Source organism: Gavia stellata, chromosome 2 (genome assembly GCF_030936135.1).
Source record: "Gavia stellata isolate bGavSte3 chromosome 2, bGavSte3.hap2, whole genome shotgun sequence".
Lineage (NCBI taxonomy): Eukaryota > Metazoa > Chordata > Aves > Gaviiformes > Gaviidae > Gavia > Gavia stellata.
In genome coordinates, this window is record NC_082595.1 from 33,911,300 (window position 1) to 33,938,490 (window position 27,191).

Sequence of the window (27,191 nt, forward strand, 5' to 3'; positions counted from 1 at the left end):
TTGCTGTGACTTACAGGTTGCTGCAGGATTTCTATGATAATGGGGAACATTCTCTCACATTTAGATGGAATTTTAATAGATCTTCTAATCTTACTTGGGAGGTAAAGGCAAACACAGGATACTTCTGCATAAAGAAGTCTGCTTAGAATGGTAACTCAGGTCTTTATCCTATATGTAAATGAAAGAAAGAATGTATGGGAAAATATTTGTTTAAGTGACCAGACTATCTTGTAAAAATGGAAATAAACAATGAGTCCTCCTCCAAGAAGCAAAGCAAGAATAAGAGGAGCTACAAGTCAAGAGGATAAGCAAAGACACTGAGGTATGAAACGCTATCAATAAATCCAGCAATTAAAACTCATCAGAAGTTCCGTTTCCCTTAGATCTGGTTTTATTGCATCTGTGTGGCCTACATACACTGTATAACAATACTTAATGCGGGACAGAAGAAAGATAGATAAGCTTTCAGGAAAGACGACTAGCTTTATTTCTGTCATAGTAGCCTAGTTTTAAATAGTTCTTATCACAGAACATGTTCAGAAAAATTTTACAAGATGGAGTCTAAAATTACAACCTGAGGATATAAATAAAAGCAAGGAAATAAAACACAGAGAGGCTTGTTAAGTTTATTACACATTTGGATGATGATGATTGTTGGGAGTTTCACACCAGTACTATTCATAGATCATGGATTGCATAGTCCATGCAAACCTAACTCTTCTTTTGAAATTAAATGAAAACTTCAAATTACTAAAGTGATACTCATTAGGCCCTCGTTTAGTGTAAGCATTGTTTAACACTGTTTAGCTTACGTTCCAATCTATAAAAACAAGAGACACTTATTTTTCTGGTGATTTGTAGTTGAATTGACAAGGGACCCTCTCAAATGTCTGGGTAGATCCCACATATGAATTGACACTGAATCTTCTGCATACAAAGTCTGCACATTAAATGAATATTGCAATTCAGCTCCCAAACACTGTAAAATACATAAATATTGTAATTCAACCCCAAAACACTATCAACTGATCAGGGAAAGGCTACTGTGCCCACACTAGTACCTAAAGATTGAATATTTTATAAAATACTTACGAAACTTCCTAAATCAATTCTTTTCAAAGCAAAAACCCTGACCTGTTAGAAAGGAAACTAAAATTGCAGACTATATTCCGAAATCACAAAGTAACACGTACAAATACTAAAATAGCAGAGGATTTCATGAACAAGAAAGAAGTAGCTTACATGGCTAAGAGAGAAAAACTAGCAGTAGTTATCATTTGTTTCAGAGGATGTTTTATCATTCCTCCATCACATGGAATCAAAAAACCCCCAATACATTTACAGTATCAACAGAACTTAATCTCAAAATACAACCAAAGACTGCAGAGCAAAGCACAGTTAACCTGCTGGAACTTCAGCAAGAGCTTTCAGCTTTCAAAAAACTCTGTATCTCTTATGTTAATGAATTCAGACAGACAAAAAAAAAAGGTCAACATTAAAAATCTCACCTGAGAGACAACAACTTTTAAAATTTTTTTATTACATGTATAATAAGTGACATTGAAATATATAGACAGATATGGTTTTATAAATATACATTCCCTAATAATTCAGAAAAAGTACTTGTCAAGTACTTGTATTTGGGAAATTAAGAAGTAACAAAAACTCTGTAAACTTTAATTTATAAATGTCTTCTAAATAAGCAGTAGGACAACTAGACAAACATTATGCTAGTTTCCCAGGACACATCACCTGATACAAAGGAATTTAGTAAAGAATTTATTGAATAAATGAACAAATTAATTGACTGAATGACTTTCCTGAAGGGCCTGAAAGATTAGAAAAGTTCTGAAAACTCATGCAACTTATGGCAATCCTCAAAGTTAAACAGCAATTTTGGCACCTCTAGTCAGTGTAACTTCAATCTCTAGAATGCTGATGTAACATATTTAAGAGTCACGGCACTGACATGGAGCAGGAGGGAAAAAGAAAGGAAAAAAAAAAAAAAAAAAAAGGAGTCCAGCACCAGATTCTCTTATTAAAACAGCACCCGGAAGGTGAAGAAAGTAACAAACCCCCCAAATATTAGGTTTATTTATGGGATTTCCATTAAGTCATACAGACTGCAATCTCAAAAAAAGCTGGAAATTCACTGCGAGCAGGAGAATGGAAGGAAAACAAAGTTGATACAACACAGCAAAGTCAATCACACATTTAATGCATCAAAAGAAAAAAATACAAAAATATGTTCAGCTAACTAAGATTTATGGCAGACAAAGGTACGCAAAAATTTCATACCTGTTGTCCAAGTGGGCATTTGTCCCTTTTAAGCCTGGTATGATTCTCTGCTTGACTACAAAAATTCTGTCATGTTAAAGAAGCCAAAGGACCGAGTTGGATAATGCAATCTAACTCCAGCTTTTGAGACAGCCTAACAAGAAACAAGTCATTTTCTATCACATCCGCTTATCATGTGGGCCATCTATCAAGCAACACATCCGTGTACAGCAGTCCATACTTGTTTTCACAGTTAGCGTTACTTTGCAAGCCCCTCCTTGCTCTAACAGGACTGTGCCCAAAATACTGCATTTGCTTCAAAACATACTATGAGAACTATAGAAATAGAAGAGGCAGCATTAAAAAAAAAATTACAGCCATTTCTATAGAATAATCAGACCAGTAAGGAAAAGAACGAGATAAACTACGCTGATCTGAAAAAAGAAACAACTACTCCTACATCAGAAGAGTGTAAAATTGAGGATGTACAAGACTAAAGTAGTAATAAATTAATAAAAATGACAGAATTAAGGAAAATATTTAAGGAAAACAGATTTTATTCCTAGTGTTGCTATGTCACACAAGGTGAGTTTTACAAGATTTTCTTGTCAGTAACCCACACAGGAAAATTTGGCTTACGTACACTACATCAGCCATAAAACCAGAATATGCCATATAGCGCAACTGTATATGAAGTAGCAGTTTGAAGAACAGGAACATCAGATAGACTCTTCTTAATGGCAACATTACAGCTAGCCCACAAGCTGGTGATTCAGTCACCACAGAAGCATTAAAAGCAGGCAGAAGAAATCCTACCTACTCCTCCTTCCCATTTGGTATTTGCCAGGACAAGCAGCCATAACGGCATGGTGGAAAGAACAGGCAGCTCCTTCTAGTGAGTGTCAACACGCAGCTGGGTTCCCAGGCAAGCCACCCATGCCATGCCACATGGGGACCTACCGCCAGTGGTGTGATGGGCTGGAGGTGCTGAGACACCATGCAGCCCCACCAGTACCCCAGTGTAAAGGTATCAGAGTGGGAATGAAGGTCCACCTGTTGATAAGGTGATAACCCCTTTACAGTTAATATACTCCCATCCTCAAACATGATGCCCCACAACTAGCTTAGGTGGATCACAAACTAGCTGTACTTTCTGTGAGGTTAGTAATATTCTTGCAGTTTTAGTAGATCTGTAGGATGACCTAGTTATTTCAATACCTATCATTAGAATTAAAACTATGAAAACTATTACAAAAACACTTTTCCAGTTGTTAGGAATGACAGCAAAATGGTAGTATTAAGTAATTAAGGAAAAACTATGCATCTGCAAAACTTATCTGCAGGTACGGCACCTAACCAAACCGGTAATGCTCCAAACAATTAACAGTAAGGTCTTGTCATTACTTGTTCTAAACCATCATTTGCCCATACCTGTTTAGCTTCACATACTTTGTTTATCGCTCCAATAAAACTGAAGCGATGAACAGCTTCCAATAAAGACTGGCAGAAGTCACGTTTGATTAAAGAAAAAAATACACTTCAATAACAAAATTTTTTTAAATGTTACATGTGTTAAAAACTTTTATTTACACAAAATGCAAGAAATTCTTCCTAATGACCTATCAATACTGATTTGAAGATTTATGTCTTAAATACATGAATATTTAAACGGTTTCAAGCTTCACATAAATAGTAATATGAAAAAGTAGTCCTGAAGTGAAGGTACCCTCCACTCTCCAATTATAGTTTGACTGAATCCACAAAAAAGTGTCATACAGTTATCAACCTTTTTAAAGTAATATTCCAATTTAAGTGACTTCAGATACCAAGACTACATGTCAAAACACTCCAATGGTTCACATAAATCACTGGACATTTTTTAAAAATAAGTAATTTTCAAGACTTCCTTGGGTTTTGTGTAATTATACAAACATTAATAAAGACTTCATTTTAATAATGTAGATATCACATATATGTATATACACACACGTAAATATGCCTTGCTGAAATATTAGGACCTGGTACCTCTCATAACATTTCAAGGATGACACTGTTTCCCCAAGTCGGTCTTTTTTGTTAAGCTTCTGTTGTATGTTATAAAAACAAAACAGTTCAAAACCAGAACGAAACCCTGCAACTAAAATGTCTTTAAATAAAATAGGACAGAAATGTAGCTATCAAGCCTGATACCAACCATCAGGCCTGAAATCTTTTATCTGCCTACGCCCAGAGTACATTTTACTGGTTTTTATCAAGGCTAATTCTGATTCCAGACTCTTAAGTTTACATAGAAGATCCCTGTACATTTTTATAAACATCCTTAAAGGCAAGTTTATGCAACAGAATCAAGTCTCAGTCTGACCTCCCTGGCAAGTAATTAGTCTAGAAGCATTTAAATAAACCAAGCTTGTAAGCATTTTAAAGAACACCGGTTTACTAAACTATGCAGCCAGTTTACAAATGTGCTCTCCAGCAGGCAAAAGCAAAGGTTTCTGATCACCCAAACACTCAATTCCCTAAAGCTGCATGCATTTTGTAGGTTGTATCTGGATAGGTACATATTTATCTACTTTATGTACCGAATATACTATGTCTATGACTCATTGCAGTACTTGCTGTCAGCCCAGAGGAATGAGAAAGACCAACTCTGTAGGTACTGGTCCTGCCTCCAGTGAGGGCAAACTTCTCCGGACTTGAAGATCAGAAAAAAAAACACTTTGTCAGAGGAAGCGAAGGCTTTGGCCGCCTCAAGATCAATGTAGAGACTTTGGAAATCTGTCATCGTTAGAGACAATACTTCATAGCATGCCCTATATAATTTCCAAATGTAAGTGAGGTGAACCAGCCCACTGTATGTAAAACTGGTCTGTTAGTTGTGGCTACAGCTGCTATGAGTCACATTGTACCCTGACTTAAAAAAGAATTTTAAAACTGATCCATGCTCCACATTTGTAAACTTCTGCTTTCCCCTCTCAAATTATCCTCCATGGTGGGGGGAAAAAAACCAAACATTTTTGGAGTTGGAAAACAATTTCCAATTAACCAAAACAGGCAGTGGAGATTCAAACTTTGGTGACAACATTATTCACAGGCAAAGAAACATCAAGCATTTAACATCCATGAACAATTCTGCTGTAGCTTTAAGTTGCACTGGGTGGGAAAACAGATGAAAAATAAGTGTCTTACTATTCAGAGAAAAAAAAAAAAAAGGCTAGACTGCAAGCAGTACAATATCATGGATCTCTGAAGCACTGGGCAACCTAGAAACTTTACATCCGGTGTATCCAGAAGCTCTATTTACAAATAGCCTCAAAATGAGTAAAGAGAGAGGACTGAAGAGTTTTTTTTTTCTCTTTAATGGAAGAAGGGTTACCTGTTACTTTTTTTATAGAAGAATGTTTGCAATCAAGATTGACTTGTACACAAAGCAAGCATGGGAATATACCCTCTATCGTCCTAAAGAGTGCTTCTCCCAGGAGATAAAAGACCAAAGACCCCAAGATGTTCTGTAATGGACTTCACAGAATCACAGAATGATAGGGGTTGGAAGGGACCTCTGGAGATCATCTAGTCCAACCCCCCCAACAGAGCAGGTTCACCTACAGCAGATTGCACAGGAATGTGTCCAGGCAAGTTTTGAATATCTCCAGAGAAGGAGACTCCACAACCTCTCTGAGCAGCTTGTTCCAGTGCTCTGCCACCCTCAAAGTAAAGAAGTTCCTCCTCATGTTTAGATGGAACTTCCTATGACCAAGTTTGTGCCCATTACCTCTTGTCCTGTCACTGGGCACCAATAAAAAAAGACTGGCCCCATCCTCCTGGCACCCACCCCTGAAGTATTTATAAGCATTGATAAGATCCCCCCTCAGTCTTCTCTTCTCCAGACTAAAAAGACCCAAGTCCCTCAGCCTTTCCTCATGAGAAAGATGTTCCAGTCCCCTAATCATCTTTGCAGCCCTTTGCTGTACCCCCTCCAGCAGCTCCCTGTCCTTCTTGAACCGGGGAGCCCAGAACTGGACACAGTGCTCCAGATGCGGCCTCACCAGGGCAGAGTAGAGGGGGAGGATAACCTTCCTCCACCTGCTTGCCAGACTCTTCTTGATGCACCCCAGGATGCCATTGGCCTTCTTGGCCACCAGGGCACATTGCTGGATCCTGGTCATCCTCTTGTCCACCAGGACTCCCAGGTCCCTTTCCACAGAGCTGCTCTCCAGCAGGTCAGCGCCTAACCTGTACTGACGCATGGGGTTATTCTGCCCCAGGTGCAGTACCCTACACTTGCCTTTGTTGAATTTCATAAGGTTTCTCTTTGCCCAGCTCTCCAGCCTGTCATTCAATGGCATTAATAAAATCTGCAGTACTGTAGTCTTGTGCATATGTAGTCTTCTGTTGTTTTTTTGGGTTTTTTTAAACAAATTATGGTATTCAGAAACCTTAATAAGGCAATTAGATAAACAAGGAAAGAGGCATGCTGACATAAATAGCTGTAGTGTCTTCTGTGCTAGACAGAAGTATATCAATTTGTAACACGTGATTTCTCTCACACACTGCAAACTGAGTCCTTCTAAAAGATACCATCTTTGATGAAAACTAAAGTAACTAAACAAACTAGCTAAAGCAACTGGCCTGAAGTCTCATTCTGAGACTGGAATCAAGTATGCAACAATTCCTACGTAATTGTACTTTACTCTTTCTCTCATTAAATGGGAAAAGTGGTAAGTAAAGGGAAAATGCTTCATATATGACATTCGTAAAAGACTAAGCAAGTTTTATTCATTAGTCTTTCTTAACCTTTCTGAAAAGGAAGCCTCTTTTATTATTATAAATGCAACTTAAGAGTCATATGATATTCTACAAATGCATAAAAGCACTCTTAATTTTTTACAAAAGAAATTAAATACATGAGCCTGTTTGATTCCATTTCTCTCTTGTTTCAAAGAAAAAACATCTTTCATTGAGCTCCAGGAGAATATATTGCTTGAGCTCCATTTCCCCAAACAAGGGTTAACTTCTTAATGTACGTTTGCTATAAATACTCTATGAGCAGTGACACGCTAAGGGCTATTGAGAGTTATGTACCAATCTACAAGTTGTATTGCAGATTCTGTGACACTCTTCCCTGTTAAGGCAACTCTGAACTAATGCCTCAGCTTATTTAGCTCAGTGGAGAGGACTTTACAAGCCAGATATACTGGGCAATCTATTTTGGAAAAAAACCACCCTGTATCTCTGCACTGTTTTGAAGAAATGGTTTTTGGCTCTATAGCTAAGGACAAATTACAACTGGAAAAAACCCCGCAGCCCAATCTCCACGTAATTCTGCTGTGCAGTTTCAGATGGATACAACTTAACCCAGCATCAGTGCATACACTATCATGTACCTAAATTTTTACTCCAACTGAGAGCATTATTCATACAGGAAAAAGTCTACACAGAATTTGTTAACTTCTGAAAGTATTTTTCATTAATAGGAGTAAAAAAATTAAAATTAAAATGCTGTATTAACATGTATCTAAATGGAATTTTGGAAGTTATTTGAATGCCAGAATTGAATGAAGTCTGGTAGAGGAATTCTAGCTAAAGCATAGATGCACTATAACTTTTGTGGGCTTGCAAGCAAGTGCCTGCATACAGAAGGAGGAAGCAGCACACGAATTTTAAAACCTGCTTTGTTCCGTAAGTCATTAAATACAAAGTATCTGCGTGATCCATTTGCAGTATTGATCTAAATACAAGCAAATAAAAAAGACAAAAACACTCTACTTGAGCAGAGCTTCAGTCTCACAGCTAGTGAGAAGAAAATTGTGCTGTGCTGGCATAAGCTTTGGTTTTTACACATCATGTGAAAGCATCAGCAAAACTTTATAGGACATCTACAAGGTACCAAAATTTAACCAAAAACCCCGCTGGAAGTTATGAACCAACAAGAAACAGGCAAATCGCTAACACATAGCTACTTATTTGTTTATGATGAAGACTAAACTGGCAACTTATATACTATCTTATCCCTGCGAGACTGAGAAATCTGTGCTGGAAATGAAAATTAAATACATTTTTACTTTACGTTCCTCCTAAGCAGCCTGTTAAGGCAACATCAGTAGTTCAGACCGCTGACGTGAATTAGCATTGAACATTAAAAAGAACCAAAACAAAACAACTTCTAAATCTTCTTACTCAAACATTTCAATTAATTCCTGCTGGAAGGAAAGGGCAAAAATTTTCCTTAAATGCTTAGAAAGCACAGAGACAAGAAGACTTCAGACACTGAGGTATCTGGAATCTTAAGAAATCTAAAGACCTGGAACACAAGCAAAGAGCTAAGAAACAGTTAAAAAAATAATCCCATCAACTGTCTGTATTTGCGAATGCAGAGTAAAGATAATCAAATTTGTGTATTATGTTGACAGTATTACTAACTATAAACCTAATTTTCAATTTTGGGGAAAAAAAATTAAGATTTTTAAATGAATGTTTAAGCCTTTTCCTTCTACATAGATCACCTACAAGATATTTGTAGAACAGACTTTCAGAAAAATTTCTCATCAGAATTGATATCCCTGGTAGTCTCAAACCCTCCTTAAATTTAACACCTTAAACTGACTGTTAAATATAAAACGATGAGCAACTGTTTAGAAAATAAAGCAACTTAGAATGATTTAATTAAACCTTAAGAACAAAGTTGCCAAATAGTATAAATTATTTATGGTTAATATGCCACATGCTTGTTTTTAGACAAGCAAGCTCCTTCCCCAGAATATTTATTGAGGAGCTGTCACACTCAGTGTTTGAAATGCTTCTATTAAAAAAGAAGCACCTACTCACCATCTCATCCCTTTTTAGCAAGCGCTATGAAGATACTTAAGCAGACCATCTGTTAAGAAGCCCTAGAAAATACACTCTGATTTATATGCCAGTAGGGGCATAAACATATATATTTTAAGGTGCTTGTACATATTTCAAGATAACTTTTTCTGTTATACTAATAAAAATGGCTGAGCAAGAAGTAGAAGTGTGCCATACTTTAAAGAACTAAATGGTAGCATACTAATGAATATAACCAGCATGCAAAGATTAATCAATAAAACTCGCTCTATCATTCTTGCAGAACATGAGAATCTTTTCTTTTGTGCAGTAGCAATGTAAACAGAATTTCAATGCCCTACTCTGTGGATGTCTTGAACATAAGATACCCTAACTGCAATGTATTTGCATGTTCTGGTCTTTTCAGAAGGGTCTACAGAGTATTAAAAAAATCTTACATATACTGTTTGGGATGTGAATTTTAGTTATTCTACTAAGACTTTATAAGGGGAAAACAGACTTTCAGAGGAACCTGGATTAAAGCCAACTAATACGACAAGTAAAGAGATCACAGGTCATGCTATTCATGCTCTGCCACAGTAAAACAGTAGTATCACATCTGAAACTTTAAATATTAATAGTCACTTCCACAAATTTGAGAAGTGCGTATGAAGAACAAGCTGAAAAATTCGTTTATTCTTTCTAGATTTTAGAAAGTTAACTACTAACATCTGGCTATATTTAACTGCATGCTGTATTACATTGTTGCTACATGAACAAATAACTACTGGCAGGTTTAAACAAGCAAGAGAGCAGGAAAAAGTACAGGGATAGTATTTAAAACTTCAGAGAAAAACAGTCCCAACAGAAACCTGAACAGACTTACCATGGATTCTGTTCTTCCAATAACAGAAAACCACATTTTGATCTCCGGGACTACAGATCCTTGAAAGAAAAAACCCAATTCTCCACTTCTCTTTCAGCCCTCAACAGCAACTACTGCTCTAGTCTGCTGGATTTTCCAAGATACTCATCAAGATAACTTGGAGCTGGATGCTATGACACAGTGTAGCGTTTATCAACACCAGCTATAACCAATACAATATTCAGACTCTTACGTAATCAGTTATGCTGTTCTGACTTCCATTTACTTTAGAGGCTTTATTTAACTTTGTAAACTGCTAGAAAAAACAAAAAGGGAGCCGTTTTGTACAAAAGACAAAAAACCTCCAAATTAAACAGGAAGTAATGTGCTGGCCCACAGATGGCTAAGAAGTCACATGCGAAAGCCCCCAAAAAGCGATATATTTTTAAAGTAAACTGCATGCACACACTGCTTCCAAATCATCTGGATTTCATAAAACCTTAACCGCAATGTGGTTGGGAGTCAGGCAGCTTTTAACATCAAAACATCTTTCAGGGTTACAGCAACCAAATTCTGCACACAACCTCAAAAAGTAATACTGTTCCCGGTGCCCGACCACTCCCACCAACTACGTTTCCATATACCTATTACAAAAGCTACTGCTAATAGAGCTACAGGAATATTACTGTAAGAAAACATGTGACACGTACAAAAGAGTAGAACAACAAGTTACCTTTTTGGATCGCATCTGAAGCTATACAATTTAACTTTAAACAAAAATAAATACTGCTTATTCAGTTTAAGGAATGCTGTTAAACATTTTCCCAATTTAAAAAACTAAAACAAAATTCAAACAAACACAACACTGTTTACAGTGCTCTGGCAGCTAACAGTTGTTTCATAACGAAACTTGTTTTCTCTGCTATGTTTGCATATAGCATACATGCTTACTATATAGTTGCTCAAAGGGGCTGTCCTGCCTCAGAAAACACCCTTACAGCAAAGTGAGGTGAACTAGGTGATGTGCAGCATTTCTGCTCTCTCCGGCACCCCTAGCAGGTCTGTAAAATTTCTATTTCACAGCTACTCATACTTTATTTAATTAGAAGTAATGCACTTAAACATTATACCTGTCGTTAGGTGGAAAGAGGATCAAATACAGGGTTCCCCAGGGACCTAACACCTTCATATACTCCTTGACTTGCCTCCTTCGGTTTTGTTTTTGTTTTTACATTAATGTCAATGTGTTTGCAATCACCTAGTATCACAAACTGAAACCAGCTATCACAAGAATAAGCAGGTGCACAGCATTTCAATGCAAGTTGCATCACTTCTCTGCTTGTATAACCTTAGCTTCAACTCCAATCATCTTTTTTGACTGCAGCAGAGAAGGCGTGACAATCACTTGGTAATTAAGAACATTTGGTGTGGAAGGGGTATATAAGGCATGGTATCTAATTTCCCCATTAAAAACTCTTAATTGGCACAGACTTTATTTATCTACAAAACCCTGCGAACTAATAAAAACTCAAAGAATTATCAAATGATAAATTTGTTAGATGTCTCCTCAGAAATGAGCACAGATTACTAGGAAAGCATAGATTTTTTTGCAATGGGTAGAAGGAAGAAAAGCAGTCAGTAGGAATTATTCTTCTTTACTATCTCTGAGAATCTGCCCATTCCATCCATCTCAGAGTATCACCAACCTACATTTTAATTAACTTCAGCCAAAGCCAGTGACAAGTACGAGGAGCCCATTAAGACTTAACAAGGCAGGCAGGTCAGCACGGACATGCAAAGCTATTGTCACAGCATGATACTGAGAGCAACTATTTTGTCACACCTCAGGAAAAACACAACTGTTTTCCTAACCAAAGCTGAATAGTTTCAAGGTTGTCTTCCATTGGCTGGAGCAGGGCCACCTGTTGACCAGCCACTGCATTTTCTTTTATTGTAGCACTTTCAAAGCACTCTAGAAACCAACAGTTCAATAAATGTAATTGGGTCAGCAATTGAACTGGGATCCTGTGCATGGCAGCAGTAACCGTGTATTTCTGAAACTGAATATGAGCTTTCATTTCTTCAGCTATAAGGTACTTTCATATGAGCATTTGATAGCCAACCTTTTACTATTAAAAAAGTCAGAAAACCTAAATCTATTCTCATACTTGCCTCTCCCTCTCATTTCAGGTATTCTATCCAGTTAATGTTTAGAAAATTTTAACAAATAGTCTACTGGACTTCTTCCTCCATTTTCCTCGGCCAAAGGAAAAAATGAGAATTTTAGTTTTTATGCTGGTAAGATATACATGACTTGAGACATGTTGGAAAAATTATTAGTAAAAGTCAACAAGATAGGAATAGAAAGAAAAAATCCACCCACTATTGCTAGCTTCCCAGTCACACTCACTCAATTCTCTAATCTGTTCTGTTCTAGCCAGATTAGGAAAATTAATGCCTATGTATTCTTCCTTACTCTCTTGTTTTTATGACGCCTACGACAGGGAAAAAACATGCTATTAATTACTTACAATAAACTACTTTGAACCCCTTGAAATAACCCCTTGAAAATAATCCTATTTAACTACTACAGCAACTTGTTTCAACACTTAAGGTGAGACGATTATTTCTATCCAATGAACATTCTGCAAATTAAGCAAAAGTTTCTATTCTACATACACTGAAACTAAAATAAAAATCTGCCTCTTGCTTATTTCAGATTGAGATTTAAGGCATAACTGTTTTAAAATCCGAATTCCAATACTGAAGCAGGCACACAGCAGCAAGATGAAATGCAATCACTGCCTGAACCAGTGAGTGTTTCTGCAACTGCGCCGAGATCAAGACTGCTGTTTCTATCACTAATCATGTTAAAGAAGTCATGACATTGGTTAAATAACTTTAAAAAAACCCTTTCAAATCAAGCTTATACACTGACCAGTAGCACTGTTACATACTGCTAACAGACGTTCAGTGTCAGCTGTTACAACAATGTATAGAAGCCAGACAGCTCCAGTGAAATGGGAAACTTTTTCCCCCCCCAATATATCCTGCTTCTTTCTACACAAGAAATCAGATTTCACAGTTTAAAGTGAAAAAAAAATAATTTCCACTGCACATTTTTAAACATTCAACAGAAATGCAGATGGCAGTCAGAAGTCTGATACATATTTAATCTGGCATATCTCAAGATGTAGTATTTGCTACTCAAATTATTAACCCACTCCACCAAAATAAGAGCAGAATATTGAGTTACATTTTTCAGATCCTGAATAGTTTCCTCAGTACTGCTGATTGTTAGCAGCATACACCTGACATCTGATATTCCTCTATACATGTCAGAAATAAATGTTAAAAGCTGATACCATGCAAGGTTACCGTTTCAAGAACAGACTATGAAATAAACAAACTTGCAGAAAAAAACCCAGTGCTGTTTAGAAGCAATTAATTATGTGAGATAACTTAAAAGCAGTAAAACAACCATGTTTTCAGGCCATGCACTAAGCACCAAGGAGGACTACAGCATTCTGAGGTTTCGTGAAGAGACATTAGGAAAGACTTGTTCCATCTGTTCTACAACACCTAATTACAACAAGAACTTTTGGATATCACCATTGCATAATTTATAACAAGCGTAAAACTCAAAGATTATGTCTGTTATGTGACCCAGTTAATAAAACCAACAAACTAGTGGAGTCCTCCATCTGGTGGCTGGAGTTATATGTGCATTCTATACATTATCATCTAGTGCTACGAAGAGCAGCGTACACCCACAATTTTGGCAAGTCAGGGCAAGAGCTATACCCTCCTTCACCAAGCTACTTAATATGCTGTAGCTCTTTACTATAAAGAAGCAAAACTGAAGTCACACATGCATCAGTATACTGTGCAAAAGATAAGGTGTTGTCTTCATAGCAGAAAGTATATAAACTTTAACATATATATTTCAATTATTTATTCATCAAATTAAAAATATAATACACACATTTTATTCTTTGTATTTACTGCTTTTATTTCCTAGATACTTCTGCTTCTTTTCAGCAGAAGTGCTAAATAAGCCTGTTTATTAATTCCATTTAATAACACTGCCAATTTTTGGCTCTGAAAAATGAATAAACCTGTAGTAGAGGTTTAAACTTAAATGTCATAATAACTACATCCATGTTATGTTTCCTCTTATATTGGTCACATCTGTGTATTTTACAGAAACATTCCCCAGCCAGAATAAAACTATAATCAACATGATGTGGACAATAAACTTAAGGGAAATAGATTTTTCCATTAACATTTTCCACAGTAGGCTGATTAAAAAAAGCTTTTCTCAATAACAATTACACAAACTGACTTCCATACCTTGGCAGCAACAATGCTCAGGCCCATTCCATTTTGTTTTTTTAGTGTTACAGTGATAATTTCAGGTTCCTTCCTCAAAGGCTGAGCCTATCAAATAGGGAAGGGGGAAGAAGAAAAAAAGACAAGAGTTCATATTAACTGCCAGGCTAGGAAAATGACTGTGCAAAATATTTCATCTACAATCAAAACTAAGTTGTTAGTGCAGCAGAACATCTTGCACCCTGAACAATATGTCTGGTACTCCATTTTAAAGGTAGAATCTCCAATATTTGATTAATATGGATTCACACTATAAAGTACTACACCTGTGTTATGAACACTGCCGAAGCTTCGAAGTCTACCCATTGTTTCTCCTTCTCTAATTCAGTAAAGAGATTATTAATGATTCACAATTTGAAATGTAACAGATCTATAAAACTGTAGTAACTTTTAATGAATACTGAAGTTCAGACTCAGCAGGCCCCTAAAGAAAGGTTCAGTTTTTAGTGCTGCATCTAGAAGATAATAATTCTGCAAAGATATTAAGAGGCCAACTAATTTCAAAGGCAGAGTTAAAGCCTTGAAAGAAAGGTCCAAAAATGTTTACTGCTGAAAACACTGTAATTCGAATACAGCCCAAGCCCCTAAACAGGTTCAGTAATTTTTTTACATCTTTGCAACATTGCCAGTTCCCCTCTACTGAAAAAGTTGCCATCAGAATCTTCATTAGCTGAAGCATGTAAGTTAAAGCACCCTAGGCTGTATTCATACTAAAACCTGCTAACTGCAAGTTCCACAGACCCATGACAAAGCAAAAATAGAAGCAAAGGAAATTAATTCAAAAAAATATTAACACTTTTTGATTACGTTCAAGTATTAGAAAAGCAAGTAGTTTTTAAGCTAGGAGTATTCTAGCACTCCTATGCCAAGGATGGCAGAATAACAGAATCTGTTACTAATTCATTTAGGATTTTTTCCATTAATTTAAATAGAAACATTATTAAACTAATTCAACAAAAGCCATACACACTGGAAAAGGTAAGCCACTAGGAACATAACTTTGCCATTAGTCTATACTGAGTTTCTCTCTTGGTCTAAGAAAAAAAGAAATTCTTCGGTGAAAGTTTGAGGACTGCCTAGCCTGGGCAATTGCCCAGACTACCAACAGAAGCAGAATTGTGAGAATAGTTTTGGCTTGGGGGCTGGGGAAGAAAAAGAAGAAAAGACCTCACAGCTATACAATGGAACATTTACGTAGTATTTAGATTATGTAGACATGTTGCACCAAGAGTTGATTTATGAACCGGCATTTAGAGCACTGCTCAGACACCAAGACTAAAGGCTTTTAGAACTCTCAAGCTTAGCACATTTAATTAACATACACACACCAGAGAGAAGAATGGTTAGATCAGGTCATGTGTACAGTCTTACATTGTATTAATTTCCATGGATGAATGAAATAGTAGCATCCACTCATCCTGGATTTCTTTATCAAGCCTCTTAAGGAAGACTGGCCAGAACTCAACTCTAGCATGTTCTTAGTATGAGGAACAGCAAGTACCTAGTATAACTTCAGATGATTTTTGTTTCCGCTGCTCTAAAAAAATGCATTTCTTTAGAGCAACAAAGGGAGGAGGAAGAACATGATGTCACAAGAATATCTCTGCTATACTTTCCTCAGTCAAATGCCCATTTACCAAGATACCAAGTCTGCAGAGTGTGGCTTATCAGTTCAAGACTGGGTTCTGCTGTATCAGTCATACAGATTTAGAAGATGCTGTCTTCTGTAAAGTAAACACGTTCTTTAGGCCACTGCAGCAAGACTGTATAATGTCATCTAACAAATGTAGGGTTCTGAACAGAGTAAATGAAGCTTCCAATTCCCTCCGAACAGTGAGGGGCAAGTATTTTTCATAGAAGGCCTTAGGAACATAATTCTAGTTTCATGTTGGCCTTCCTGATTTCACTGAAATACTAATTATAAATATGAAGCTATTTCTGTTTAGTTGCTCTAAAAATTATTTCACATAAAACCATCATCTTTCCAAAACCAAGTTGTTCTCTAACTTTGATATTCTTGGTTATCACATGCTCAAAAAAAAAAACAAACACCCAAAAAACCCCACAACCCACCATGAAAAAACCAACATAAAACAAAACAAAAAAACCTACATCTGAAAAAAAGCCACCTCACACTGAAGTGAAACCCTTCTTTAATAAGTATAATGAAAAGGAAAACTGAAGAATTTTTCCTGAAAACCCAGCAGAAAAAAAAGTACCAGATTACAACTTGATACTAAACATTTAGCTGGTATCTGTCAGTTTATAAATAAAAGCAGCCTGCAGATCCATTCACATTACAAGTTATTTACAGATGCATGTCCATATATGTTTCTGCCTGTGTTTAAAAGGAATTTCTTCACTATTTACCCCCAGGGTGGAAGAACATGACAGACAAAGTTTGCTTATGTGAGAACTGTATCATGCCACAGCCTAGAAAAACACTGACTTACAAAAATCTGCAAATAGTTCCTTAAATTCACCAAACCACTGATGAACTACATGTTTAATGATGAACCCTGTTCTTCCTAGTAAGGATAAAAACTCGTTATATAAAATGCAATGGCTTGCCAAGATCATCAGTTTTGACAATTATTCACTGAATCAATACTTACTAGCTCAGCATTCTCATGTGACAAGTGACTTTCATAGTCTGCACCTTCGAAGTATATTGTCCACGTACCTGGTGACCGTGGATGAGGTGTTAGTCTACAAAAACCTAAAAGAGAAAGTAACATCAACATAGTCATGGTATTTTCTTAACAGATTAATTAAAATCAAATAGCCTGTCACACGGAAATACCAAATAACAGTATTTATCTTTTTATATTCATTAGTAGGTTGAATTTTGCATCTTAGATGCCATTATGTGCTTCACTGCAGTTTTACGGTATCTAAAAAACCCTACAGTTCTATAGCTGTTGCTTCTGTGATACATATGCATTTAAAAACACTACAAGCTCATAGAAAACTCTTGGGCTGCAAAATATTGCTTGTACCAACCAGACTCAAGAGACATGAAACACCAAGTCATCTTTTCGAATACAAACCACCAGAACTCTGAATAAGACAGCACCACAAAGATCTTCTGCTTTACAGAGAGTCTATCTAACCAGTCTCAGCATAGATTTGGCAGAGGTGAAGCTTTGCCTGGGCTCATTACTTTTTTAAATGCAACTATGCAATTAAAAGTGGGGTTTTGTTTGATTTGTTTTTTGTTAATTGAACAATTCCTAGAATTTTGAAAAAAGGAGCCACAGCAGCTGAGAGAGATCCAACGTTGTCTCCTAAATCAGGGACAGTGAGAATCCACATCACAGTAAAATTACAGATCACTCCATCCAAACAGATGAGATTCTGCTTCTCAAAGACCATCGTTCAGCAATTCAGTTTACACCAATTTACTGCAAACCAGTCCCTCAGAATAATTTAAGGGATATCTAAACAGTAGAATTTTGAATGTATGCATTAAAAAGGCCTTACTTGTAGTAACAATACAGGCATTTATATGGCAAATGAATTATACTTACTAATTAAAGAATTTATGCTACTAGTCTTCTTTAGTCTCAAGACTACATCCTCTGTAACTCACTGTACTTTCAAAACAGTCAGTTTCCTACTATTTTTTTTAAATGCAAGAATATGGCTTTTCTATAAACTAAGTTGGAACCAACCACTGCAAAACTTCACTGCAGAACAGAGTAAGTCTGCTTTGTCAACAACCTCCTTTGCCGATATTCCTGTGGAAATTTTTAAACAACTGCTTTTTAAGCAAAAAATTATTAAGAAATTATATGTAAAAAAAAGCTTCTAATAAAATTGAGTAGCACAAGGTAAAGATCATAACTTGTTCATTCACTGTAAATGCTCTGACAGACCCCCTGCTTTACTTTCTCAAGTTTAGGTCACTTTCATCCAACCACAAGAGCTCTCTACTCATCATCTGAAATTTTGTTGGAGTACAAACGCCCAAATCATAAATTCTTACGGTGATGACCATTAAAAGAACTATTTTAAGCTCATGTTTTTAAAATGTTATAAGGAAGCAGCTGATGAGTAAAAAAAGTGAATTAACTATTTAATTCACATTAGCTTTAGAAGTCAGTTGACTGTGAAATTGCTGAAGCATTACAAAATTTACATTTATGTACATTTTTGCTGCTCTAGCACCAAAATCTAAAAAACCCCTGGAGCAAAGGCAAAATAAAGTTTCATCCGGCACAAGTAACTCAGCACTGCTTATTTAGAACCTTGAAAGTGAATGAAAGGGACAGGGAGAAAGGATAAGGATTAAGAATTCCTGTATACTTTTTATGGGTTGCAAAAGTAAACACTTGAAGAGCACAGTATAAAAAGATCGAAACAGACATAAAGAAAGTGGTTTACATTTAACTAAAATATATTTTGCATTCTGTGTTCACTACACCAAAAAAAGGTGATCATTGTAAAACAACAGAAGAACTAACCTCTCTGACAGAGTGGATCTAAAAATTCTTGTAAACCACTTGGAACATTTCTGACAACATCACAGGAATAGCCATCTTCTGGTAAAAGAAAAGGTAGCTGTAAGTCAGGATCCTCTTCCAGCTGGACTTCTCGGCCATCGCTGCGAGCAAGTTCATCAGCCGTATTTTCTGCAACAGTTACTACATTCTCTATCAATTCCTGGACAAAAAGCAGAAAGACACTGTTACTATAAAGGAATAATTTCTATTAAGGAAAAAAACCTAACATTAAGAAAATACTAAGACTGCAAGAAAAAAGCATTTGGAAAATAAATTATCAGATAGAAAACTTCTTTGGCTCCACTATGTACAGTCAGTACACTGCATTGCTTTATTTGATTAAATCCCATAGATAATGTCATTAAAGACGATAATATATATAAATAATTTATTTGAAAATAAATATATTCAAAACTTGTGGTGCATGTTTTTACTTGATATGAGAGCTGTATTTAAAAATATATAGTAGAGAACATGCATGTGCCGAGGTGGAATCACAGGCAGCTTTAAAATGTTCACACTTTGTTGAGCGTGTATATATACTTCTGTAAGACTATATGTATAGAAAAGAAACAGACAACTTGTGTAAAACAGGATTTTCAGCTCCGTCAGGACAGATATACACACAGAGGACCAATGGCATATACAGCTCCCTAGTTTGGAAGCTTTATAAAACGAATTTAATTCTATGTTTCCTGGGAGCTCAGTATAACATGAAGGATCCCTTAAGGTAGGTATCTGTTTTTTAAATAACACTGTAGAAGCACACAACAACAAGAGCAGGATCACTCAAGGTGCAGCAGGGAATTTTTCAGTTTTACATTTGGTGCACAACGGTTCGGCTTAATATCGCAAAAAGCTCTATGAACCCCGTGTCCTTTTCACAATGTAGCTACTGTGGTTGCATGTCTTCCTTCTACATTTTAGAGAGATCTGTAAGATTTCAACAGGGTATCTGTTACTAGATTGTATGAACTAAGGAAAATTAATTCAGAAGTTAACAAAAATCAAATTCCTAACAACTTTGCAAAAAGTAAAGGTCCAACCAGCACTTTGTGTTTCTACATTCTTCTACTTATCCCAATTTACTCAGAAGAGTGCACAAAGAAAAGGCTCTTCTCGCTCTCCTCTAGCAGTTCCTCCATTTTTCTGTTACCTTCTATGCCTCAGGTTGGCCTAAGTTTTAGCATGAAAGTATCCAATTGTTAAGTGAAAAAAAGAAGTTACAGGCAACTTTTAAAACGATGTAAGTAGTAATTCTCTGAGCACTCAGTCTCTTCCAAGTTGCATGCTCTGCCTTAGGAACCAAGAAGTCACCCCTGGTTTGACTCATCAGTAAGTCTGAACAAGCAGGCAACATCAATACTTAAAAGTATCTTCACCTCTAGTTAACCAGCATTCTTTCTGGAAAAGAACTCACCCCAGGGATGTGTTATTTTGCTGGCATCAAGACAGAATTACTACAATTAATTTATCTGAAGCCGCTACAAGTATTACATACAGATTCCTTTACTACAAGTATTTGAGGGTGGTAGAGCACTGGAACAAGCTGCCCAGAGAGGCTGTAGAGTCTCCTTCTCTGGAGATAGTCAAAACTCGCCTGGACACATTCCTGTGCAATCTGCTCCAGGTGAACCTGCTCTGGCGGGGGGCTGAACTAGATGATCTCCAGAGGTCCCTTCCAACCCCTATCGTTCTGTGATATTTGATTTACCAAAGATTCAGATGTGATTTCCAGTCTCTTTACAGTTTCTACTTGGCTCCCAAGACCAGCTTAATGGTTTGGTCTTAATCTCACCCCAGGTACAGTAATGTGCAACTCAGAATCTGTAAACTTGATACAACAATTTTATTACTGGAGCACAATGCAGAACACGGTTGAGACAAAACAATGTAAGTATTCTCAGCTGAATGTTCAGTTTCAGGAAATTTCCAGGAGGAAGTCAGATAAATCCAGCCTGTCTTTAGAAATCCTCTTTGACAAGGGCCTTTTTACCATAAAAGGTGCTAATTTTTAAAAGAATTAAGTCAAACTGAAGTATGTAGACATAAATACACTTATATTCCTTTGAACAAATTCCAAGCCCTGAAATTTTTCAGATTTGGCAACAATAAGTGAGAGTTTGTGTGTACAAGTCTTTTTCATAGCAATGAGCAAGGAAGTCCCAAATACCACTTTGCCGCAACAGGACAAACTAGCCATATTGTTTGTAATCCTCCCTGTGACACAAAGAAGACCTGTCAAATCTAGCACTATATTTCTTGGAGGTCCCTAAAGAACAATGAACTGTGGAATTCTACTTATGTGTAAACAAGAAATACAAGCTTTGTTCTTCAGCAAAAGACTTTTTGGGTTGGTAGCCAAAAAGTCCCCTTAACGTCTTTAAAACCACTGTATCAGTACCTTTGATTTAAAAAACAGATGGATCCAAAGTTAGTAAAAAATAGACTTTGTAGACAATGCATTCAGTTATATAAATATTAGATTATCTTCACCTTTTAAGGTTTTTGAGATCAATCAACTATCCTGTAATCAGGGTTTACCTTAAGAGTTTTCATCCACATGACTACAATTCTGCAAGGAACACAAAACATCTTTTGGCTTTTGCCAAAAAGATGTTTCCCATGCATAAAAGTTAGAATAGTCAGTTATGTCTTAAATATCAAGATAAAAACCAGTTCTGAAAACAACATACATATATATATATGTATCTACACACATGTTCCATGTATCAATCTGTCCATCAAAAGATAATCTGCCTGCTGCTTGTATGAGGGGGTTCAAGATACATGGATTTTTACATCTGACACAGAACAAAGCTTAGTGTTCCTGCTTCTGTCACTTCATTTCCATAGTCAAAATTTCAATCTTTGTTCCTGTGGTTATACAGAGAACTAGCTTTTGGGAGTGCTCTGCACACCTGTCCTCTACTGCCTTACTGGATTTCATCCTCAAACGGTGTAAGGTGCAGTGACACCTCTCTGAGTATGTTCAACATGCAGTGTTACCTTACAGTCTAACTCGGTGTAAGAGACATTTTGGTAATACCCTGCGCAAGCTGTGGTGAAGTACACCCACCAAAGTTGGTGGCCAGAAGCAGGCTGATACCACTGACACCTCTTATTGTATGGAGACCAGATTGCCCACTCCAACTCTTCTCATAACAATTCCAAACCAATCAATAATAAGATAGCTATTTTCAGCCAGTGTTTTAAATCTATATTCCTCAGGTATGTTAAACAGCATGGTAAAGTGATAGAAAAGACTTACTGTTGGGATGAGCGGTTCATCTGGAGCACAGTGATAATTCTGCAACAAAGCTTGTAGCTGCAGAGAATTCAGCTTAAAGCAAGTACTGTTAATATTTGGAACATCTGCATGTGAATATTTGTCCATGGTAAGCAATGTGGTTGCCTAGGAGAGGAAAAAAAAAAGTCACAGGAGACAAATCCAAACCAGAATGAAGCCTTGTTCCTGAGTTTTCTTTAGATGGGAGGTAGGAAAAGACAAAGCAAGAAGCCAGATTTGTTACAGAAGCAACATAAATATCCCCAAAACAGCCACTAAATATATCTCCTGTACCTACAAGGTGAATTAATACTAAATCTATCATAGATGAGGCATATTGATTTTTCAGCTACTCTTCTTGTCTCTGTTCAGCATAGTTATAGATCAGTCTTTTAAACAGAAATTGAACAGCATGTTGGCTAAAAATCACTAATTATTAATTTAATTTGTAACTTAAATATTAATGACGTTGAAAACATATTTTGTGTTTTTGCATGCTACCTCAATGTTCCAGGACTGATTCACACAAACTACATTTGTCCACATGCTATTCTCTAGGAACAAAGAATATACAAATATTCTCTTTGAATACACAATTATGGGAGAATTGTTAATCAGAAATACACACACTCACCTGCACTATTCTGCTCAGGTGGCAATCAGCAGCCAATTCTAAACCCTGTTTTTCTGCCCAGGCTTCAATATGGCCCAGCTGTTGACGAACAATAGCTCCCCAATAATGTGAACATAACCCTGAATCTGGGGCCGTAACTAATCTGTTAAAAAGCCACATGTTGATAAAATGAAACAGCTGGGAGAAGAGCTGTATAGTCAGAGCAGCATTTACTCTACATCGTCGCAACAGGGACATAGCTCCAGTCAATGTATGCAGCACATCATCTACAGAGATAAAACAAAAAGTAAATCACATTCACATACTGCAATGTACAACCAGTTTAGGCCATAAATAATAATACAGAGACACGTAACCCAGGTTGGTGAATGCTAGGTAGAACCTACATGCATTTAAGTTACACAGACTTTCACAAATAAATTCACTGCTTCATGGTTTTCAAGATGGAGCAACATTAAATCGATAGCTGAAGCATGTTTTTTAACTCTTGAAATGAAAATAAATTATTTTGGGGAAATACTTAGTATACAAGTGTATCATTGGTTACATCTGACACTTAAATCATGTCCTCACTTGAGTAAACTAATTTTTCTGTTATTTGTAATAACAAGTTAAAAACTTTATATTCTACTGTTTCAAATGCATATTGCAATTATTCCATAGCTCCTTGCAGTTAAATATCAAACTTTATTCAAAAGTTTCAGCAGAAACTATGTGCATTGCATGATGTACTTAAACTGCAGAACACACCTCCTGTTTACACATCAGTGTAAAATTTTAATTCAAATTTCTTTTTGCCTATTAGTTCACTGCAATATTACCTAAGAAGCAATAAGGACCTCCTGTTAGCTTCAGCAAGAGCAAACATCCTTATATGCTCCCTGGTGGAATATATTAATGCAAACAGAACATTTATCTCCAAGCCTTCTTTTAAGGCAATACTTTCTTCTGAAATTTCTATTGAAGAAACTACCAAATTAATGTCTTTAGCATTGAAACACGATTGCGACTGAAAAAAATTATCTGTATGTTCTAAGACAGAAATCTAGAAAGCAGCTCAAAAAAAAAAAATCACAGAAATAATGAATATCATCTGCATTTAGTCCAATGTCAGTTTGCTACTTTTTCAGGGTTTGTGTCACAGAAAGTTCTCTCTCTTACAGTACAAGGCACTAAAACCAAAACAGTACTTCTTTATCATCTTCCTTCAATGTCCAACACAGGCAAAAAGCAGTTGCAGCAAGCTTAATGCTCAAAAGACCAGGAAGTATATATCAATTTTGTATAAATACTCTTTGTAGTTGAACAGAATGACTGTACCTAATAGCTCTGCAGATCATCTTTGCTTCAATTATTCAGAATGTCACCATTTTCTTAACTCTTCCTAACCTTTTATGCCCAGTTAATCCCTTAAAACTTTAATATTTTTTATATTTTCCACTTTCTTCTTTAGTCATCAGGCTACATAATGTAGGAGGCTTTCACACTTTCTCCATGAAAAGCACAGCGGGGGTCCTATCTCAGGGGCCTGTGCATGAATGTGTTCAGCATGGAAGACAAGAGGCATTAGAATTCTGTGCACAGTCACTGAGCCGGGACTACAGACATAGTGGGATAGGACACATGACCAGAATGCTCTCGTGGACAGGAACAGCCCAGGAAAGCTGGCCATTGCTGCAAAGCACGTTCATATTTAAAAGTATCATGGGAGGGATCCTTGGCAGGAATCTACAAGGCCAGTCAGCTTAACCTTGCTACCTGGGAGGTACTTTGTCAGATTCTCCCATAGCATCCTTATAGAGAAATTGCTGAGATAAAGACTGGATAAGCAGATGATAATGTAGGCAGAGATTTGGCTGGACCACCAGACTTGGTGGATTTGTGGATACGAAGTCCAGCTGACAGTCAGCTATTAGTGGCTTCCCTCATGGATTGTGGCTGAGACTGATACTGTTTAACGACTTTATTAATGACCTGAGCAACTGGATGGAGTGCATTCTCCACAAATTCACAGATGATACCAAGCTGGGAGGAAATATTGATACACTGAAGGGAAGCAGTATTTTTCAGAAGGGCCTCAATAGGCTGGAGAAATGGGCTGACAGGGACTCCACGAAGTTCAAAGGCAACTGCCAAGTCCTGCATCTGGGAAGGAATAAGTCTATGCAACAGTATAGGCTGGGTGCCATCTGGATAGAAAGCAGCCCTGCCAAAAATGGTGTAGAGATCCTGGTAAACATCAGGTTGAATGTGATTAAGTAGCATGTCCTTGCTTGAAAGGTACCCAGCTGCATACTAAGTTGTTAAGTAAGCATCAGTGAAGCTAGTAGAAGGGAGGGAAGCAATCCCTCCTATGTATTCAGCATTTGTGAGACTGCATCTGGAGCACAGCATCCAGTTTTAGACTCCTCAGCACCAGGAAGATACCTATTTAATGGAGCAAATTCAGCAGAGAGACACCCAGCTGATTAGGGGGCTGGAGAAAAGGATATAAAAGAAGGACACAGAAGTGGATTTAGTGGACACCCAGCTGATTAGGGGGCTGGAGAAAAGGATATAAAAGAAGGACACAGAAGTGGATTTAGTTCATTCAACAGACAAAAGAACACAAAAATTGCAACATGGGAAATTCTAATTAGATATAGGAAAAGTATTTTCACCATGAGGGTGGTCAAACGTTGGAACAGGTTACTCAGAGATGTGGTATCTCCATCCCTCAGTGCAGATTCAAAACTCGACTGGACAATACTCTGAACAACCTGAACCAGTTGCACCTGCCTTGAGCAAGGCACTGGATTAGATGACATCTAGAGGCTCCCCTACAAACTAAATTATTCCATGATTTTTAAACCCAATATAGATCATTTGATTGTCACTACTGTCCTTTCTTATCATCCATACAAAATTGATCCATACAATTCTCAGGGGTTAGGGCAACTTGTAAATGTCATATCACTGTTAAGAAAAATTCTATTATTAATTAATTGTATGGTTTAGAAGACACAAGAAAAGATCAAGTAGTCTAACCTATTTTAGGCCTCTGAGGATTATTTTCCTCTGGATCATCAAGGAATGCTGGCATGTAGTTATTAAGCTCTGATTGTAGACAGTGAACCAGGTACCTGGAAGGGAGGGGGGAAAAAAAAAAAAAAAGATATTTTAAAATCCTGTATGTGTTCATTACGAATGCTTCTAAAGAAGAGAGATCTATCAAATTACAAGATTCCCGAAATCGCAGTGTTATGTATGTGACTATAGGGAACCAAATAATACTTTTCAAAAGGACAGAGAGACCAGTTGTCCCAGACTTTTCCTGGAAACACTAGAAAAAGAATTAGGTTGTCAGGGAACAAACACAGCCACTTAAATGCAGTATCGCTAACACACTTCTAAGCGAAGGTCATATGCTACATGAAGAGATGCTGTCAGGCCAAACTTCGGTTCTGTAAAAGTCTGTTTTAGTATTCTTTCTCTTCTAATAATTAAACATTTTCTTTAACACTGTTTTCCATAATTCATTTATACATTTTCTGTTGAGAACTGAAACTAAAAGGGAATCAAATTTTAATCACATATATAAAGGAAAATATTTCATGGCTTTCTACAACTCCCCTTTCTGTTTCACTGGTAACATTTTTAATGAAATACCCTCAATTGCTAGAAAACAAAAGCCATAGCAATTTCAACCAGTTCTGATGTATGCCAGTTGTTACTATCAAATAACATTTTCACAGGAGATTTCTTTCTTTTCATGCTTCTGTTGTGCTTTTTTATTTGCCTTTTAAATATATATTCCAGTTCTGTTCTCCAAAAAGTCTAATACATCCATTTGAAATCTTCCATGTTACAACGTACTTAGCGGAGAACTCACACACAGCCAAAATTCAGAAATACCCTTTCGCATCCAGCCTCATCATGCATCATCATGCACAGGGAAAAATACAGCGCTGTTCCTTCCTAGCCACAGAAATATTCTGTCTTCAACGACTATCTAGCGAACTGAAGTAGCAAAGAGACACCAACCCAAAACACCAATCTGTGGCAAAAAGGCACAGCTTCATTAACAGTTAGTAATTTAGAGGTGCTATAAAAATTGAAAGACTTTGTCAAAATAGCTACCTGCTATACCCTATTTGCCCATAATTCACCAACAGAGAAAAAAAAATATCTGTGGGAATACACACAAAGTGGTTTGGTGCTTCTCCAACACCTTTCACAAGTTCAGAAAGTAATGATAAGGTTTCACATACCACATTCACATACTACACATTGGTCTTTAGAGCAATACAGTCCCCCTTAAAGCTAAACAGTTAAACCATGGTTAGGTCTCCCAATCCTGTCATGGCATAAAAAGAAGAAAAATTATATTCCGTGCCACTACAGAAGTATGAAAAGACTGTATTTAAAATAAATATCCTACAAGTGGGA

The 27,191-nt window shown here is 36.8% G+C and overlaps 1 protein-coding gene across 7 annotated transcripts in view; it reads right to left on the bottom strand.

The window, feature by feature from the left end:
* Positions 1-27,191, bottom strand: part of AFDN (afadin, adherens junction formation factor) — a 133,106-nt gene that overhangs the window by 29,013 nt on the left and 76,902 nt on the right. For all 7 annotated transcript variants that reach the window (XM_059835838.1, XM_059835835.1, XM_059835836.1 and 4 more), the window contains 6 exons: positions 25,791-25,885; positions 22,764-23,029; positions 22,112-22,255; positions 18,802-19,000; positions 16,951-17,054; positions 14,297-14,383 (listed from right to left, as the gene is read on the bottom strand). In XM_059835838.1, coding sequence (XP_059691821.1) covers positions 14,297-14,383; positions 16,951-17,054; positions 18,802-19,000; positions 22,112-22,255; positions 22,764-23,029; positions 25,791-25,885 — 895 coding nt within the window. The remainder of the gene's footprint in view (positions 1-14,296; positions 14,384-16,950; positions 17,055-18,801; positions 19,001-22,111; positions 22,256-22,763; positions 23,030-25,790; positions 25,886-27,191) is intronic.